This window comes from Chinchilla lanigera, unplaced genomic scaffold (assembly GCF_000276665.1).
Source record: "Chinchilla lanigera isolate Chin_1 unplaced genomic scaffold, ChiLan1.0 scaffold00003, whole genome shotgun sequence".
In the NCBI taxonomy this organism is placed as follows: domain Eukaryota; kingdom Metazoa; phylum Chordata; class Mammalia; order Rodentia; family Chinchillidae; genus Chinchilla; species Chinchilla lanigera.
Window position 1 is genome coordinate 3146183 of NW_004955404.1, and position 19115 is coordinate 3165297.

The 19115-nt window shown below is 43.4% G+C and overlaps 1 protein-coding gene across 1 annotated transcript in view; it reads right to left on the bottom strand.

The window, feature by feature from the left end:
* The window catches only part of LOC102016228 (unconventional myosin-XVI), a gene marked incomplete at its 3' end in the record, with an annotated part of 353926 nt that overhangs the window by 203469 nt on the left and 131342 nt on the right, over positions 1 to 19115 (bottom strand). The window contains 2 exon segments of the mRNA XM_013515827.1: positions 11010 to 11163; positions 14672 to 14747. Coding sequence (XP_013371281.1) covers positions 11010 to 11163; positions 14672 to 14747 — 230 coding nt within the window.

Sequence of the window (19115 nt, forward strand, 5' to 3'; positions counted from 1 at the left end):
TCCAGTACCGGGAACCGAACTCACGACCTTGCGCTTGCCAGGCAGGCGCTTTTGCCGCTGAGCTAAATCCCCAGCCCCTGTTATAGTGATGAACAGTGGGTTCTCACGAGGCCCTTTGCTTTGCTGAGCAGCATTTGCAAGTTTGGGTCCACAACAAATGACTCTGGGCAATGGAAGTTTTCACCCAGTGTACTTTCTCTGTGCACTCATCCACATGCACTCACCTCACCACTACAGTGCCTAGGAAGAGCTTTGCTGCTGAGCGTCCCTGCGTCGCAGCTCCCATTTCACAGACAAAGGGCAGGGACCCCACTGCCTAGTTCCACCCTGAGGAACTGAGGTCTTTCCCTGGGGCAGCAGGGATCAACTTTTTCCATTTGATGACATTTGAGAGGTCTGGATTACCTGGAAGGCATCAGTCTTGGGTCAAGTGCTCCCCACACCTACAGAAGTAGAAGTGAAGAAGCAAGGAGCAAAACTCAGACCTCTTCATCCACGCAGCAGGCTCTCACGGGCTGTTCAGGCTTCAGACATGAGAGCAGGAGTTGGTGGCACCAAGCCCTGGCATCCCTCAGCCCCGGGGTCCTCTTTCTCTGTGTTTCAGGTAAGTAGTGACTGTCGCTGCTGTTCTTTCCTCAGAGGTTCATATCTCATGTTGATGTTTGCTTCACCTACATAGAACTTTGTGCTTTGTGTTTTGGTTGTTGGTCTTGGTTTTTAATTTAATTAATGAATTAATTAACTAATTTTTGGGCTGGAGATTGAGCCCAGGGCTTTCTTCCTGTGCTACATCTCAAAATCCCCATTCTTTTTAATTCGAGAAATTGCTATGCTAAGTTACTCAGTTGCCCAGGCTGGGCTCAGACGTGCAGTTCTCCCGAGTAGCTGGGATTATATGCGGGCAACACTGTGCTGGCCGGTACGCAAAAGTGGCCCGCTGGCTCACCGTCTCCTGTTTGCTAGAGTTACCGCTGCCGATCACAGCACGCTGACTCTGGAGAAACTTTGAGAACTATCCACAGTTGGAAATGGTTATTATTTTTGCTTTGTATTAACCTGTGCCAGACCCACCTGGAGAAAAGCAAGCAACAAACGGACTCGGTGAGCAGCCTAAATAAAACCAAGCGTGAGGCTCTGAGCCGGGGACGGTGGTCACAGGACTAACTAATGCGCTTTCCTCAGGCGAAGCTTGCACAGTGAGACTTCCCTCCAAATCCCAGCGTATTTGAAGGAGGAAAAAAACCCCCAAGGGAGATACAATTTCCCTTCTGGAGGATAGGCACGCAGCACATGGAGAGGACACGGGGGGGGGGGGGCGGTGTGTCTGAGGGACGCTTCCGACCCCGGCACATTCATTTCTTAAACCCCCTCTACAAGCACAAAGGGCTGCAATGGTGACACCTGACGCTGTGGGGGTCTGCATTTCAGTGTTCACTTCCACATGTCCCAGGATGAGTGCTCATAAAGTCAGGCTGGCCACTGCCAGCCATGACCTCCCTAACTGCAGCACAAGCTGCCACAAGCTTGTGGATAAATCTGTGGACCCCAGGGCTGGAGATCTTGTTGGTCTCTATCTCAGGTGAAGCTGTTTTCCTGGGACTGGAGGCTGGAGCAGTGCCGGCTGTGAAAACGCTTGGGTCGCTTCAGGCCAGTAGTACATTTGTAGAGCGCTGCGGCTGGGGCGGCAGGAGCTGGGAATGACTGCAGCAGCCTAACTGCCCCCGCGGGCGTGGGTGTGCATATGCACTTCCAGTAGGCAGAGACAAGCAGCCTCGTCCAGACTAGGGAGCAGTTCCATAAGGAACGTGCTCCTGTGTTGTGTTCCAGCAGGGAGAAGACGCTTTCTGTCTCATGTGGGGTTTTTAAAAAGCTGTATAGCAAGACTGTCTGCGCTGTGAGACTGCAGAGGAGCCTGGCCTCGTCCTGGTCCTGTCGCTCAGCCACCAGGCAGACGTGTGAGCAGCCTGAAGGCTTGGGTTGCAGCGCAGCTGTGCCTCGCTAACTCCATTCACACGTCTCTCCTCCTGATTCTCCACGCACAATGTGAATAAAGGTGTCTGTCCACCCTATGTCATGGGGTCTGGATGAAGACGGACAGAAAGGAATCTACTCACCTCCCTTTGGATATGAAAGCCTGTATCTCCACATGAGCATCCGAAGTCTGCAGAAATCCCAGATGGATGCAATGGGCTGTCTTGGAGAGGATGCAAGGTGACCCTACTTCCCGACACACGGCGGCGCCGTTGATCCTCCACAGAACCCAATGTAAACCCAATGCTGTTCTACACTTTCACTAAGGTCAAGAAGGGCACACTGCACCGCTCCCAGTGACCCGCTCACAAATCGCTGTCCGAGGTCCTCCTCCCACCAGCCATGCGACCAACACCACCAGGAACCCAGTCCAGCCAGCCCCACTCCTGTGGCCCTCAGCCTGCACATGCCCTGCTCCTCCCACTCTGTCCTTCCCCACAGCACAGCAGCTCTCCCCACCACCTGTGCTGGGGACGCCGCAGTCCTGGGCGCAGCCCTATGAAACCCAGGAGCTCCCAACCAAAGGCGCTCTCTTCTGATCTTGGTTTTCTCCCAGGTGCTTAGCACCTCACATTTTCTCACAGACAGCTTAAAGGGACCATGTAATTCTGTGTTTGTCTCAGCTTGTGAGTAAAAAGACATCGTTGGATGGCTTTGCTGACTGTCCACAGATCAACAGAGAACATCTTTTATTTATCTGATCATTTCTCAGGTGTTATGTAATATTTGCAATGAGATGGATGCTGGTCTAAGTGCTTTATAAATATTAACAGGTCATCAAGAAGAACCCAGTCAGGCAGCTACTGTCAGTATTATGATTATCCATGCACTCTGGTGGTTGAAGTACAATCCAGATGCCAACCACCCGCGTTCGCACAGATCCCAAAGCCAGACTAGTTATAAACCTGTGGCTGTGGGGGAAGCGTACATAAATAATGGCCCACCATGGTTCCATTTTGACTTCAGCTTTAGCAGTCATTGTACTACGAAGTATCTTGGTGCTCATCATTTCTGCAGAAGGGAAATTGCTTCCTGAAAAAGACTGTCTTCCCAAGTCATCATGCTAAACACTTTTCTCCATCCAGGTGAAGAGGCTGTTCCGCTGACAAAGTCCACACCGAAAGCTGACTGACCCTAACGGTAAAGATCGGTATCTGAGACACTTTCCTGCTGCTGGAACAAAGTACCTGACGCTCATTAATTCAAAGGAGGAGGGCTTCATTTGGTTTATGTTCTCACTGGGTTCGGTCCACAGTCAGTGGTGCCAAGGCAGAAACAGTGCTGTAGGAGGGGCTAGAAGAGAGAAGCTGCTCAGGCCATGACAGCCAGGAGGCAGAGAAAAGAGGAGGCAGGGATAAAATGTCACACCGATCATGCCAGGTCACGCCCCCAGAGACCCAACCTCTTTCAAGCCGGTCTCCCCCTTCTAATAGTGTGCTGAGCCCTGAATTTGTCGATGAATGAACCCACCGGTGAGCGCAGCACCTCCATACCTCAGCCAGCTTCTAAAAGCCCCAGTGCTGAACACCTGAGATTTGGTGCTAAATCGTATCACTGAGATCATCGGGTCCTCCTGGAGGTGAAGTCAGATGTTTTAGAATTGTGAGTAAAAGTAGCCTTCGCACCAAAACATTGCAGATTGGGGGCGTGTGTGACAGTAGTCAACTCACTGGTGGTCCACACCTCAGACAACTGTGTTAAAAGGCGTGGTAACAGGAAGTGCTTCCATGTGACACACTCTCAGTACCCAGTTATCCAGGGGAACACTGCACAAGTCCAACACCTGGTAGCTGCAGCACAGGTACGAACTGTGAGCACTAGCTGATGCCCAGTTTCTGGTCGGTCTACACCACTGGGGCATCTGGGCAGAACTCCTGCGGACTTGCTCTCCAAACCCGGACATGGGAATGCAAGATGCAAGCACCAAAACTTCTCCGCACAGAAAATCTTTACAAGAGCTTTCCGTGTTCGGACACCAGAGGGCGTGTGCAGCGGGAACCATTTCTTCAGCGTCAAGAACCACCAAGCAAGGCTGGAAAAGGCCACAGGTACAGAGAAGGAAAGAACAGAGGGGAGCTAGCAGTCAAGTATGAGAACAGTTGTGCAAGTTTAAGAAAAAGACACCTAACAGGATTTCATTTCATAGGACAAAATACTCCAGGTGGAAAGACCTTTGGAATTAAAGCTGACCTACACATTTTTAGACATGAATTTGAAAGGGAGGAAATACACACAGACCAAAACCTACAAGATATTGGTGAAAATATGGAACATGAGATAATTCAATAAAACACATTTCCTATCCAGTGAGTGTTTCAGGATAGGCACTGAATGCCGACAGTGGGGCCTGGTGGAGAAAAATATTTTTATCTTCACCAAGTCATGATTTACTGCACAAAGTGTTTGCAGGACAACAAATAAGCATTATAGTGGAAAGGAAGTTTGAACTGTATGCTTAGATAATACAGCAAACTATTCTACTATGTCTTTAAAGAAGCAAAATGCATTTTGGGAAAATGTAAAAGAAGCACCAAATTTATAGTGCAAAAGAGTGGGAAGCTGGGACTGCAGGTGATGGAGGAAGACAGGCAACCACAAAATCAAGTGAGGCGACACATGGCAAAGTCAGCAGAATGAGATCTCCACATAAAAGAGTCTATTAGATCAAGATAGTGACAATATGCCCTCATTTAGAGATGGCAGCTGTAACCCACGACCTGTCACCTTGACCTGTCACCTTGATCGGAGTAAGAAATGCCCAGTAGATAGACTAGGCTGTGCTTTCCAGCTGCCATGAACTAAGCATCTTTGCTCCACCGTGTCTTTCTGCCATGATGTCTCTGCCTTGGAGCCAGTCAACCGTTGGCTGAGTCCCCTGAAACCACAAACCAAATGAAATCTCTCCATCTTTAATTGCAGCTGTTAGATACTGTGTTCCAGAGCTGGGAAAGCTGCCTGCTGTATAAAACTGGTACCAGGGAAGTACGGCTGATGCTTTGACTATACCTGACCATGTGTTCTAGAAACCTGCCACACTGGTTTTGCAGGAGGACTTTGGAAAGGCTTGGAGAAGCAGGTTAGAGAAGCCTTACAATAGTGTAAGCAGAGTCTTGATGGACAGTCTTCTCAGAGCTCAGGAGACTACAGTGCTGATAGAAATGCATGTAATAAAGTCCAGACTACAGAGGTTTCAGATGACAACAAAGGCTCCATTAGTAAAGGGAGTAGAGGCCATGTGCATTACACTCTGGCAAAAATTTTGTCTTCAGTATTGCTATGTCCTGAGACTTTTCAGGAGACTGAGACTAAGGGTGGTGGATAATTTTGTCTATTGGAGAAAACTTCAAGGCAACTTAATATTCGAGCTGTGACTTGAGTATTACTGGCTGCTTTTATCCATACTTAACGGTGAGATGTGGGAACATAAAGCAGAGCAGAAAAATTTGAAAAACTTAAATTTCGGCCCAAAAGGAACCATGTGTAAAGTTGGGGGCCAAAGGAAAAGTGATTGCTAGAGAGATTAGTGCCTTAAAAAAGCAAGTATTTTGTACCAGATCAAGAAGATACTTTGAGGACATGTCAGATATCAGCAAGAATCCACCCATCACGAGCTCGAAGACACAAAAAGGAGAATACTTCATTTGAGAAGAGAGTACCCCATCCTCCTATTTGAGGAGAACCTACGAGGACCCTGGGTTCCCAGGTTTCATTCTACCATGGCCGTGCAGACACTTCCTTGGGGCCATCCGCTTGATGCTTGCTTTACCAGCATTGAGAATAAAGGCAGTGTGGGGTCAGGGAGATCTCCACTTGGATTTCAGAGGAAGGCCTTGGAGGCCAGTCCAGGAACCACAGACAGGGTGGAGCGTGAAACTGTGGGAATGAAGCCAAAGGTGCAGTGGAGACTTCAGGAAGGTGGAGATGCCAGAAATACAGCCTGCTGAGGGCCACTGGTTCCAACCCAAGAGAGAGGTGATGTGGGGTGCGAGGAGCAAGACAGAGGGGTGAGGACGCCCCTGCACACTGGAACTCACCTCTCACCCCGTGCTCCAGATGCTGGATATGGAACTACAGGCTAAATGTTGGCCCTGCTGGGGTCAGTCTTGCTTTGGTCATATTCTTTTTCTAACCCTCTATTTCTGTTTTTTGGACTGGGAAAATTCACCTTGTGCCACTGTACCTCAGGATTATGTGACTTTTCTAAACATCTTGTTAGAGGTGATTACAGCTAAAAGTCTGCCTTGAGACTCAAGGGAGATTCTGACCCGGACTTGCTGGGACTGTGAAAACTTTGGGGAAGGGGTTACTATGTTTGGGTGTATGAGGAATAGTTGTACCACATTAGGAAGAAACAGCATTTTATTTGAAGATGAAGCATGGTTTAAGAAGATGTATTTTGGTGGCAAGTTGACAAGGGGTGGATTATGACTGGCAATTGCGTAGGTCAGCTTGTTTAAGAAACACCAGCAGATTACTGAAGCACACTTTGGGGTGTGTCTTGGTGTGTTACAGCGGTGGGACCTCGGGGACTGTATCTGGCCCTGGCCCCGTCCCCTCTGGCACTGCTCCTATGCTCTGCTTCCTGGCCACCACGAACTGAGCATCTTTGCTCCACTACACCCTTGTACATGATGACTGCCTTGAAGCCAGTTGGCCATGGACTGAACCCCTAACACAGAAGCAAATAAACCTCTTCATGTTCAAGCTGTGGCTTTGGGGAGTGTTCTGTTCCCACGATCGGAAAGCCGACAAATGCAACATCTGACACTTTACGGGAACTCAGTGGTACTTTGAGGGCACTCATCCCTTGCCTGTTCCCAGGCAGAGAAAATGGTGCTGGCTCATGGACCGTACATGAAACAGCAAGAATTTCAACTTTCTTAGAAAATAATAGGCCCATTAAGGTGCTGATAAATTTCTATGTCTGAGGATCCAGCGACTGTAAATGCAAAACTCCTACCTTGCAGGAGGTCTTGTGGAATACTTTAAAATATCTTTCCAATTATGCTTCTCATATTGATGAATATGCACCATCTTTATGGGTAAAATAATAAAATTTAAGGAGCAGATTATCTGCAGCGGAATGCTTGCACCTGACTAGAATACAGGAAGACACTGTTATTTCAATCTCTGTGTGCTTTTCAGCTTCTTCTTTGATTGCTTCACGGTTTCTCCTGCACCTTACTAAACCTGAGGGATTTCTACAAGCAGCTGGTGGGCCAGTTACTTATTTAAAATTCCAGCAATCAAAGCAGTCAAGAATGCACTTGGCTCAAACCAGTGACACTTGAACTGCCACACAGAAGCCTTTGCTCACTTCACCACAGACAACAGATGGGAGGGAGGTGTTTCCAGCAAACTGAAGCGACGCTAAAGGAAAGAGAGACAGTCTTCTCCCTGCACACCATGCCCAGTGAGTGACAGATCAAATAACTGGAGCTGGGAGAAATGCTGCTGTTTGAATGATGTATAAGAGATTGTCCAAAGAAATAATTTCATATTTCCTGTAATTATGCTGATTTACTTCACACAGAAAAAAATTTCTCAACATCTCCAAATCAAACATTGTAATATGAAATACATCAAGTCAGCAAGCACCATTTTTGCCAAGAATGCATGTATTTTTTTAGCTACAAAAGAGTTTTGTCTTTCCTAATGCTTGAACATTCATATTTCTGCTTCTCAGACAAGAACAAGGTCTGACCAAGCACAGTACAGAAATTTAAGTTTTTGCACTAAACCATAAACTTTTCTTAGTTATCTTTTGCCTCATAGGGTTTTCCTGATTTGTATTTTCTTATTATACTCTAATGACAGTAAAAATAGTAAGATAAAATGTTTCACATTCAAGAATTAGAAAAGTTTCAAAAGTATTTAGGTACAACCAAGTCTGCTTGCCAGTCTATCACAAAGTTAAATGAAACGTATAATTATTCTTGAGTTGTTTTTGACTTCCCTGTTAATTCTACTCCGAAGAAAGGTAACAGTTAACTACACAGAAAAGCAAGCCACTCTTCAATACAGTTCAAATTGTCTAAGTTTGATCAGAGATGCAAAAGAAAATAATGTAATTAAACCATGTACTTAATTGTGTAGAACAAGTAAGTGATTGATTAATCTGTTTATATCATGATTAATCTACTATTCACTCAGTAATATAAGAAAGAACAGAATGAAAAGTATGGGGAGATTGGTTGTCTGTTTTATTTTTAAATAAATTAGGAACCAAAAACAGAACTATAGACACTTATAAAGACTAGTATATATCCAACATAACTTGGTATTAACTGAGACTTTACTTTTGTTTACATTTTAATATCTCTTTACTTGGAGGCCTGTAATTGCAACTAGAGCACACTATATTAAGTATTGATTTTTCTATCTAATTTGGAATATAAAATTCTTCCATGTACAATATTTGGATCACTACCCCCTTTTTCAGTAAAATACCAATGTAATAATGTAAGTTGCTGAATCATATTATGATCTGTAATTTCAACTCCTAATATATTTTACCAAATAACCCCTTCCTGCCTTGATACCGAGTGTTATATTCACGGTCTTTTTCTCTTTCCCAAAACATAACACCATTTCCCCACCTGTGAACACAGGAGAAGGGAAACGTGGCGTTTCAGTCACGGATCTGTGATCTGACTGGCAGGACCCAAACTGAACTGTCTTTGCCGCACCCTGGGCTCTTAAGGAAATGTTACAACCCCAATAGGGCTCCGAAGATACTGTATGACAGACTGAAAATCCTCTGCATAGAGTCTGATATAAAAATCAAGCACCTTTATCCCACAATTAAATTCAAGAATAAATATATTTTAATATTAGCAGAGGTTCATATATGCTGTTTGATTTAAAATTTGGTGAACATTTAAATTAAAATTTTTAAAATTTATTACAGTAAAACGCAAATTGCCATAAGTTCTTCTCAAACCCTGCCTCCTTGGCTTCAAACACACTCATTCCATCATTTTTACCCCTTTCTGAAGCAGCTGTGGAGTCCTCTGTCCTAAGGATCTTTACTTGTGCTTTTGTAGCTGACTCGATGTCCTCAATTGATTCAAAAGTTTTATGGCAATTTCTGTCAAATAGAAATACCACAGTGCATTCTCATCCACCTTATTCCCTGGATCTGGCACTGTGTGACTTCTGGCTCCTCCTCAAAGTCAAAATGACCCCAAAAGGGAAATATTTTGAATTTCTTCAGGACATCAAAGCAGCCAAGACAGCACAACCAAAGACACTCATAAAAGAGGACCCCCGAGCCACTGCAGGAAGCAGCAAGAACCACGGGGCAAGTGTGTTCCAAGTGTGTGTGTGGGGGGACATTCAGGGGGATTCGTGACAATGTGCCTTCTAATGTAATAAGTTTTCAGAAAATCTAATCATTTGTTGTGTGTTTGGATCACACCTCACCGTTCTGTACTCTTTTAGACTGTGACTTACCTAGAGCAGTTTTAAATTAAAGGTGCTTCAAAATTCTCATGATATGGCAGGATCTGGAGTAAGACTTTGCCCTGAGTTCGTATGTTCCTCATCAGAGCCTTGTGATGTTTTCATCAAATGCTTCTCTTCTACTTTTTGGGAAGTGAAGAGCCTCTCTGGTGAAATAATGTGAGCGTGCATCTGTGGTTCTTTCTTCTCTTCTTTCTGCTCTAGCCGTGTAGGCGAGCCCCTCAGGCAGGAGCCTGTCTGTAGGGCTGATGTAGAGGATGCAGCCAGCAGTCGGTCTCCTAATGGCACAAATGTGCCCGGCCTTGTGGCCACACTGTCAGCTCAGTCTCCAATGCGTCCCCCTGGAAATCGGGTGGGTTTTGGTCTCTGTCCTTACAGTCAATTATTTCTCAGGTTGCTGAAAACCTAGGTGGCCTATTTATCTGTCATCCTCAAATACTCCAAGGCATTAGATGTAATCTTCCTTGGCAGACGAGAAATGGGCTCAGAGAGATAAGATCGTGCCTCATGGTCCCACTGTTGGACTATACAGCAGCAGACTGAACTTTGACCTGAAATGTGTTTTCAGTGTATTGATTTCCTCTATGGAGATACAAAATTCACACCTTCCACATCTTCAGGCTAGTGGGTTTTAGCACATTCAAACATTGGCGCTACCACCACAACTGTCTTCTTCCAAGACATTTCTATCACCCCCCCAAAGCAGCCCTTATGCATGAGAAGTCATGGCCCATAGCCCCTCACAGGTCCTGGCAAGCGCCAGTCTACTATCTGCTCCTAAGATCTGTGTGTTTTTGTCCTTTCACGTGTGTGTATGTATGTGACATACAAAGTTATGTGCATTACACATGCATGTATATATCCACAGCATGCACACACACACACACACACACACACACACACACACACACCTATAATGGTAATGAGGAGCTTTGGAAGAGAACCTGTTCACCGTTTTACGGCTTTAATGAACACTCCCCAGTGAATTCCATGTTAGGATGTGAGTTATCGAGGTCACCCTCAGCCAGTGTGTACACCTTTTTCAGACCTTCAACAAAATAACAATTTCCATCTCAGCATTTGATGTCTTTAAGCCAGAGGAAATATCCTTTTATAGGAGATACTTTAGACAACAAGAAATTATTAGTTTATACAAAAGAAAAAAGTGTGTATTTGTGCTCCCTACTTTAGGAAGGCCAGTCGTTAATAATAGGCTCTGGAAACCTCAGTCAGTTTAGCTAAAGTCTGAAGGAAGGTTTCAAATACTGCCTCGAGGGCCATGCATCTGAAGTTGAGCAGATAACTGAAATAGAAGGGTTTTAGAAAGACTTTCCTAAGTTATGTGAAGCTCATCACTACCAACAACCACTTTTGGTGAACACACTGATAACCACTTTCACCTTTTCTACTCTTGGCTGAGAGGTTTGCTGTGGGCTGTGAAATGACTGGTAGGACACGTAGGAGCATGACTAGCTCCCCAGGAGAAGCCTACACAGGAGGAAGGTGACACTCACAGCTTGCTGGGAGGTGCTGGAAGCTCATGTATGATCTCTTCATACGGCTCCTCTTGGGCTAAGGAGGGAGGAGATAAAGGCTCTTTCATCTTCTCTTCCCATGCAGCTTCGGCTTTCAGCAGCATGTCCTCAATAAAGTCAGAGGCAGCGATGTCTATAGGAAACAACAAGAAAGTCAGACTATGCGGGGGCAAAAGCCCAGAGCACTCTGTACTTTCAGTACTCCAGATATGCTTAAGATGATTAGATTTATCAGACATGAAGCAAATTAAAGCACATTAAAAGGTTATGGTGTGGGTAAAATTGTAATATTGCCATTTTAAAAGACTATCTTGTCTTACATCAGTAACATTTAATTACAAATGAAAAAATGTAAAGATAATATTCACTGGATGGTGATGCATAAAATGGAAAATCATGGTGACGATTAGCTTCAAAGAACTGAATATCGTTTCATTCCCACTACAACTCTTCTTGTGCCTTGCTGACTGTGGATCAAAATAAGGACAACACAAGGCAGGGTCATAAAGAACAGTGAATGTTTAAATTAAAAATGCATTACAATAAAAGATGCACTGTGATAAATTCCCCTCAAGTTATTCCTCCTTGCATCAAGTACATTTATCCCGTCATCCTTGCCACTTCCTGCAGCAGCTCTGGAGTCCTCTTTCCTGAGGGTCTTTGGTTGCACTGCCCTGGCTGCCTCAATGTCCTGAATGGATTCAGAACACTTTCCTTTTGTGGTCAGTTTGACTTTGGGAAGAGCCAGAAATCACCTGGTGCCAGATCTGGGAAATAAGGTGCATGAGGAGGCTACTTCCACGCTTTTACAGACCCGTCTTTCTGTTAAATGGCACTTGGCAGTAACATTCACCATCTTTGTGATCATACCCGGTGAAACACCCAGGAAAGAAGATTCCAGAGATGCTTGAGAAAGTAGCAAGAATGATGGAATGAGTGTGTTTAAAGTGAGGTGGGGGGATCTTCAGGGGATTCATGGCAGTGTGTGTTTTACTGTCATAGTCCTTTAAAAAAATGAAACATTCACCATATATTTTGATTCTCTCATCATTGTGTTCCCAAGACTGGGATACGATAAAACACCCACCCACCCAGTAAGCACTCTCTCCACAGTCCACCAAGTGATGAATGTGCAAATACTCAGTTCTGCTATCAACACAGTGGCTCCGGCCTCTTTCCATGACCTTTTTTGTTCCACTGGAAACATCAACTAATATATTTCCTTAAAAATGACACCTAAGGGCCGGGGATATAGCTCAGCAGCACAAGCATCTGCCTGGCAAGCGCAAGGTCCTGAGTTAGATTCCCGGTACAAAAACAAAAAAGCGACAGCTAGACAGTGATGCCTGAATCCGGACCACAGTGTCCACGTTCAGGGTGGTCCAGGTTCAGGCGTCATTGGGCAGCAATACAGATATGTATCAAATACTTATTTAGCCCATTATTAACGACTGGCTTTCCTGAAGTAGGGAGTACAAATACACATTTTTTCTTCTATATAAAACTAATATTTCTTGTTGTGTAAGATTCCTCCTATAAAAGGATATTTCCTCCAGCTTAAAGACATCAGATGCTGAGATGGAAATTATTATCTGTATTTGGGCAGCAATACAGGCATGCACCAAACACTGGTACTTAGCAAATCTGGTTAGCGATCTAACACTGAAGCCGGTTAGCAAATCTAACACCAACAGACTTATACAATCTGGTGGGTGATTCTCGTGACTGGCACACCCGCGACGGAGGCGGCCACCAACTCCCATGACCGTCTCTGTGCACCGCTGAGTCTCACAGCTTTATGGCATGGTGCAAGTAATTTCACTGCTGCAGGATGATATTTAAGCAGGATGTGGTCTTCATTTGCCTCTGGTTAGGTACCACACATGTGAACAGGGAAGGGAGCTCACTTCCTCATGTTGGGAGACTAAGCTTCTAGCCCACCCAAAAGTTACATCTCCAACCACTCTTTCCCCAAAATATGAAAATTCAAGAGCCACAAAAAGATGAGAGTATAACACAGCAGTGATGGTGATTCTCACTTGCTCAGCTGGCATATGGGTGCCGGTTCACTATTTTCTGCGCTACTTTCTCCTGGTCTGTTCTTCTTGAGCACTGGTTAGATGCTCAGAGTTCCTGTATTTATCTGGAATCTCTCACTGCATCACAGTTCTTTGCTCCTTGTGCATGAGGGAAATATCTTATTAGCGAATATGTCCTGAGGGTCCATAATGGCCCCAGTACTGTGTGTCTGGATGGCATGAGAGGGCCCTGGGCTGGTGTCCACTTGCAGGACCAGGTTGGCGAAAGCCATGTGAGAGCGTCCTCCTGCTGTGGGCTGAGCTACTGCAGAAGTCTGTTCACTCCCTGGACCCCTGAGAGGGTCAACTGCCATTGAGTATTGGCAATGGAACACTTGATAGTGGCTCAGAGGAAGAAATCAAGAGGGTGGGAGTCCCTGTGGTCCAGGTCAGTCACCTCTTCACTTGCCTAGAAAGAATCCAGGACAGGAAGTTCATAACATGGGCCCTGATGGAACTAGACTTAGAGAGGATGCCACGGAGTGCCAATAAGTACATTAAAAGAGAAAGATTTTTTTAAATCTTTGAAAAGATTTTTTAAAAAGCTACAACAGTCTTTCACCTTTTTAATATTTGCCATTAGATAGAGTTAGTCAGTGTCAAGTAGTCAATGTCACCCTAACCAGGTTAGTGCTAGTATTCAACTGAATCTAAAGTTTGCGACTTCTTAGCTATTATAGTTCTTTTTGTTATTCAGTTCACTTTAGCAGAGAAGTTAAATAAACACTCAACAATCACATTTAATGCCCATAAAATAAAAAACAGAGCAAATTCCTTTGCTTTGGCTTGAACTAGAGATTTATGCAATAATTTTACTCCTAATCAAATGAAAACTCCACAGAGTAAGTAAGGGCTTTTAAGTTGGTAGAGGCCCAGCAACAAGATCAATAAATAGATTTATTCAGTTATGCAGATCAATGCTACCTTTGAACTTTTTTATATTCTTGTGTTACTCATGCTAGAGTCTATTTTAAATTCTGCTTTTAATATTGTGGAATTAACTATGAGACATTTTGTTATTAAACTTTAACACTACAAAACCAACGTGTATCTATTTATTAAGCAAATGAATGCATAAAAAGGTAGTGACAATTATAGAGATCTTCAAAAATGTTTTTTAGAGAATAAGTAACCTTAAGCCCAGACTACAAAGTTCTAAATTACCGTGGGAATATTAGTCTCTATTTCCTATAATCTAAATACCTGTGCCAAAAAGAAAAATACTACTGGTGCTGAAAAAGTACCCTAAGGAATAAGCACATATTTGTGACAGTGAGAAACCAGTTAGGTAACAGGACAGGTGTGTTTCAGATGAGTGCACTGAATGAATCAGTATTTGTAAGTGCAGCAGGATGGGCAAAAGGAAGGGTGCAGCGCGGTGGTCCCCAGCATTACGCTTCCTGAGGGCCCTGCCCCAGCACACAGGAGTTAGGAGGCAAATCCGCCTTTACACAGCTCCGCAGGAAACCCGCGTTTCTTCGCTGTGCTAATGATGGACCATCCGCTCCCATCCAAAGGAAGAGACGGGATCTGCTCAGGACTCCCAGCACGGCCCTCACCTACCTGATGGCTTCTCTTCGTTACAGTTCATAAGCTTTGGGTTTGCCTGATGGATCAAGAGGAGTTTCACCAGGTTCGTCTGCAACACAAAGATAATCACAGTGGAAACATCACGTGGATCCGAGGGCTCATCAGTACGTGGTGCACCAGCTGTGTGCCAGCAAGGGCTGCTTACTGACCCGGACTGCGAAGGGTGGGCACTCCTGAAGCACTTCCTATTGTGCCCCTCCTAGGAAAGCTCTCAGTAACATGTGCATTCGGAAAAAAAGTTACTCTGAAATGAGTGCTGGGTTACTGAGGATTTGAAGGAGATACTTTTTACCTTTCCAGGTTGCTCTTAGGTTATTTTATGGGAGGAATTAATTATGACATACAGTGCCACATTTTTAATTGGAAAAAGTGTAATTTTTGGTACTCTCTCTAAGACAGCATTTAGACATGGAGACAGCATTACAAAGTCACGTTCCAAAATTAGAAAAATGCAACCTTATATTATAATAATGATATAATACTATAAATATTATATTATAATATATATTATATTATAATGCGATCTTATAGTATAATGATCTTATATTATAATCTTTATTAATACCTTGATGAGAGTTAATAAACTTCAAATACGTGGGACATGCAAAGTGTATATATATGATGTATATATAACAGTGAAAGAGCAATAATTAAACTTCAATGTACTCAACTTTTAAATACATGGCATTAAAAGTATGTTTGTCCATTTATCCCCAGACTTGCTTTTCTCTCAATTTCCCAGAGTTGACTACTACTAGGAATTTGGGGACATTTTTATCTTTCTTTCTATGCTTAGCAAATGCGTACGGAAGTATACCTAACCCTCACAGTGGCCAATCCGCTCGCAACACTTATAGAAATGAAGTTCTGGTGATGAGTTGTGGAGAGGCAGAAGTGCTCGGGCCATAGCGATCGCCTCTGCTCAGAAATGGGCTGCAGGGACTCAGTGGCCCCTCTGTCCATGACACCTTCCCATCCCTTCCTCTGCGAGGCCATGGCACTTAGCGCCTGTGGACTGCCGAGCACTCCCTCTGGCCTCTTGGAAGGAGAGACGGGGCCCTCATCAAACACTGACATGACGCTGCCAGCACTTTGACCTTGGCCTGCTCAGCCAGTGCCAGGCCTCTGCCACAGAGGAGAGACGCACTAAGACGGTGAGCTCCTCGCCAATTTTTCTCTCGCCGTATTTTCCACAGTGGCACTATGTATGTAGTTAGGTTCTGCTTTATGTGCATGTCATCAGCTATTTTTGCATTCTATTTCCTTGTCTCTCCCTCCCAGGACAAACAGTCACAGAACTTGGCTCCTCTCGATCAAAACAAACAAATTTGGGGACACTTGACCCTTTTTGTTGAATTTTGTGCTGTAGTCCAGTACTTTTTGCTCCAATGACTTTCAATCTTCTACAACTCTGTGCTTATTTTACTAATCTCTTGTGCATACTTCACATTGATCATTTAGCGCTTTCATTTTGAAACACTCATAATAAACACTTACTTGCTTTTCAATGCTAAAGGCTATACATTTCCATTAAAACACCACTTTTTGTATCTCATATGGAGATATACATAATGTATCATTTTCATTGTGATTTTGTTTCAAATATTTTTAAATTGTCATTATAATTCCATTTTTTATTTTTAAAGTAGGTTCTTAGGTAATGCATACTTCTGCAACACAAGATACCTCATTCTCACTTGGTAAATACTACTAGGTGGCATTTTTTTGGAGACGGGGAAACCAAAATAATAGAAATGAAACCACAAAATCAGAAGACATCAACTCAGTTCTTAGTCTGGAAATTAGAAACCTCTCAAGTACGTTTTTTCTAACACTCCTTTTATTGTGATTTTTTATTTTGTATTTATTAGTATATGTCTGCAGTACATGTTTACATTTCTTGTGGGGAGTTGGTACATGTACATAACACATCTTAATTCCTTTTGAAATGATTTAAATGCAACAAAATGCACAGCTATTAAGTGCACAGCTATAAAAGTTTGATCGAATGGGTAAACAGCACCATAATTAAAATCCAAAACAGCTGTTCCTACCGACTACCATTCATCCCCACACTGCGGTTAGGACACCTCGGACTAGTCTGCCTATTCTTAAACTTCATATACATTTCTTAGAAGACAGCAAGATAGATAAGCGGGTGGACAGATGGAGACCTAGGTGGGCCCCACACAATACTCTTGACATCCACCCATTTTTCGCACGTATTTGTACTTTCTTCCTTTTATGGCCCCGCTGCATTAACTTGCTACGATGTGTGTGTCCATTTTCCCCCTGAGACCTGCGCTACGGCTCTTTCCTCCTTGGAACAAGGCTGTGAGGGACTTTCGTCATTCTGGTGGGCACAGGTTTTCATCTCCCTTTAGGAAACACGAGGAGTAGAATCCCAGGTGATGGGGTAAGTATATACCTCATCTTCTGAAGAAACCGCCAGGCAGTTTTACAAAAGAGCTTTAACATTTTACATCCTCACCAGCTGTTTTGTGTCACATCCTCTCCAACATTTGATATTGTCATTTTAGAACTATTTTAGCTACGAATACCAGATGTGAAAAAGTATTTCAGTACAAGTTAATTTACATTTCCCTCCTAATAGCACTGAGCACTTTCTCATGTGCTTAATGACCACTTCTATATTTTTTTTATGAAGTGGCTTATGAAGATTTTTCTTCCATTTATTAGTGGACTTTAAAATCTTTTTATTATTGGTTCTGTATGTAGTCATTACATGTTCTGGGTACATTTTTCAGTTGTAACTTATGTACATTTCCTTACATTCTATGACCTGCCTATTCATCTTAAAATGTCTTTTGTGGTTATGTCTTTTATGTCCAAATAACTCTTTACCTACTCAAAGATCATGAAAATGTTTTATTTTCTTCTAAAATTTATTATTTTAATTTTTCCATTCGTAGTCCATCTCACAAGGCTTTTTGCAAATGCCATGTAAAGCTCGGTGGGTCCCCCTGTTTCTGGACAACGTTGCTGAAAAGGCTCTTTGTTTTATTGAATGGCTTTGTGGCCTTCATAGCAAATGGGCTGAGATACTCTGCCCATTTGATTCCTGACTTAAATTCTGTTGATCTAATGTTCTGTCATTACTGAATTTCCTAACTACCTTGACCAGTGCAGCTTTAAGTAAGTCTTGGCATCTTATAAGTGAAAAATGGTAAATCTTGAAAAAGATTATATTACATTTTTATAATTATATTTACATTAAATATATCTTTACATTTTAATTTTTTCAAGATAATTTTTTCTATTACAGGTACTCTGTGTCTCCACATAAGTTTTAAAATTAACTTTTCAATTTCTATAGGAAAAGCTGTTGGTGTTTTGTTGGAATTATTTCAAATAGATACGAACTATAGTAGCTTTGAATGCCTGCCTAAATTAACTTCCAGAAAGGCAGTAGTGTAAACCGTCAGAATGTGCTACCTTACAATTCTGTAGGTCACAAGTCTGACACAGATTCCCCTGAGCTAAGTCAGGATAGTGCTGGCACCAGGTTCCCTTCTGGCATGGGGCGACCTTGGTTCTGGCTGGCAGAGTTGGCCCACAGCTGGCTCACTGCCTCTCTCTTTATCTTTACAGCAGCAACGGTGCGCCCCTCGGGTCACTTTTCAAAGTCACATTCCCCTCTGACTCTCAGCCAAGTATGGGCTTCTGCTTTTGAGAGGACCCATGGGATTACATGTCCCAGGCGGACAAGCCAAGAAAATCTTCTCAAATCAAGGTCTTCACCTTACTCAAGCCCAAAAGTTCTTCAGCTTTGAAAGGCAAGGTCATGTCTGGGATAATGGTGCTGTCCCCAGGTCCCTTAGTGACATCTAAGGTGCTGTCTCAGCCCGTGAGTGAGCCTCACGGATCCACTCTCAGCAGTCACTGCAAATGTATGCAGTTTTCAGTATAGAAATCTTGCATGTTATTTGTTACATGTATCACGTAATATTTTGTGCTTGTATTGTTACTGTGAGCAACCTTCATAAATTCACTAAGTTTAAATTTTTAAATTACTTGGAGATTCTTTTGGAATTTTTATTCTTTTTTTCCTTTTTGTATTTCATTTTAATTTGTTGCTTTATTGATTCAAGTGGGACTGGGTTCTTCAAATTTTCTTTATCCTTTTGTAATATTTTCTGTGGGATTCTCTACCCCTTCTGGACATCCTGTTCAGGGACCCTCAAGTATCAATTACTGTTGGTACCAGGAATTGAACTCACAACTTTGTACTTGCCAGGCATGTGCTGGGCTACTGAGCTATATCCCCTGGCCTTAAGTATCAATTATTGATTTTGTCGGTATTCTCACTATAAAACTTACTAGGTTTCACTTTTGTGCCCTATTGGCAAATGTCCCTCAGATTCGCTCAAAATTAGTGTTTGGTTTTGCAGAACAC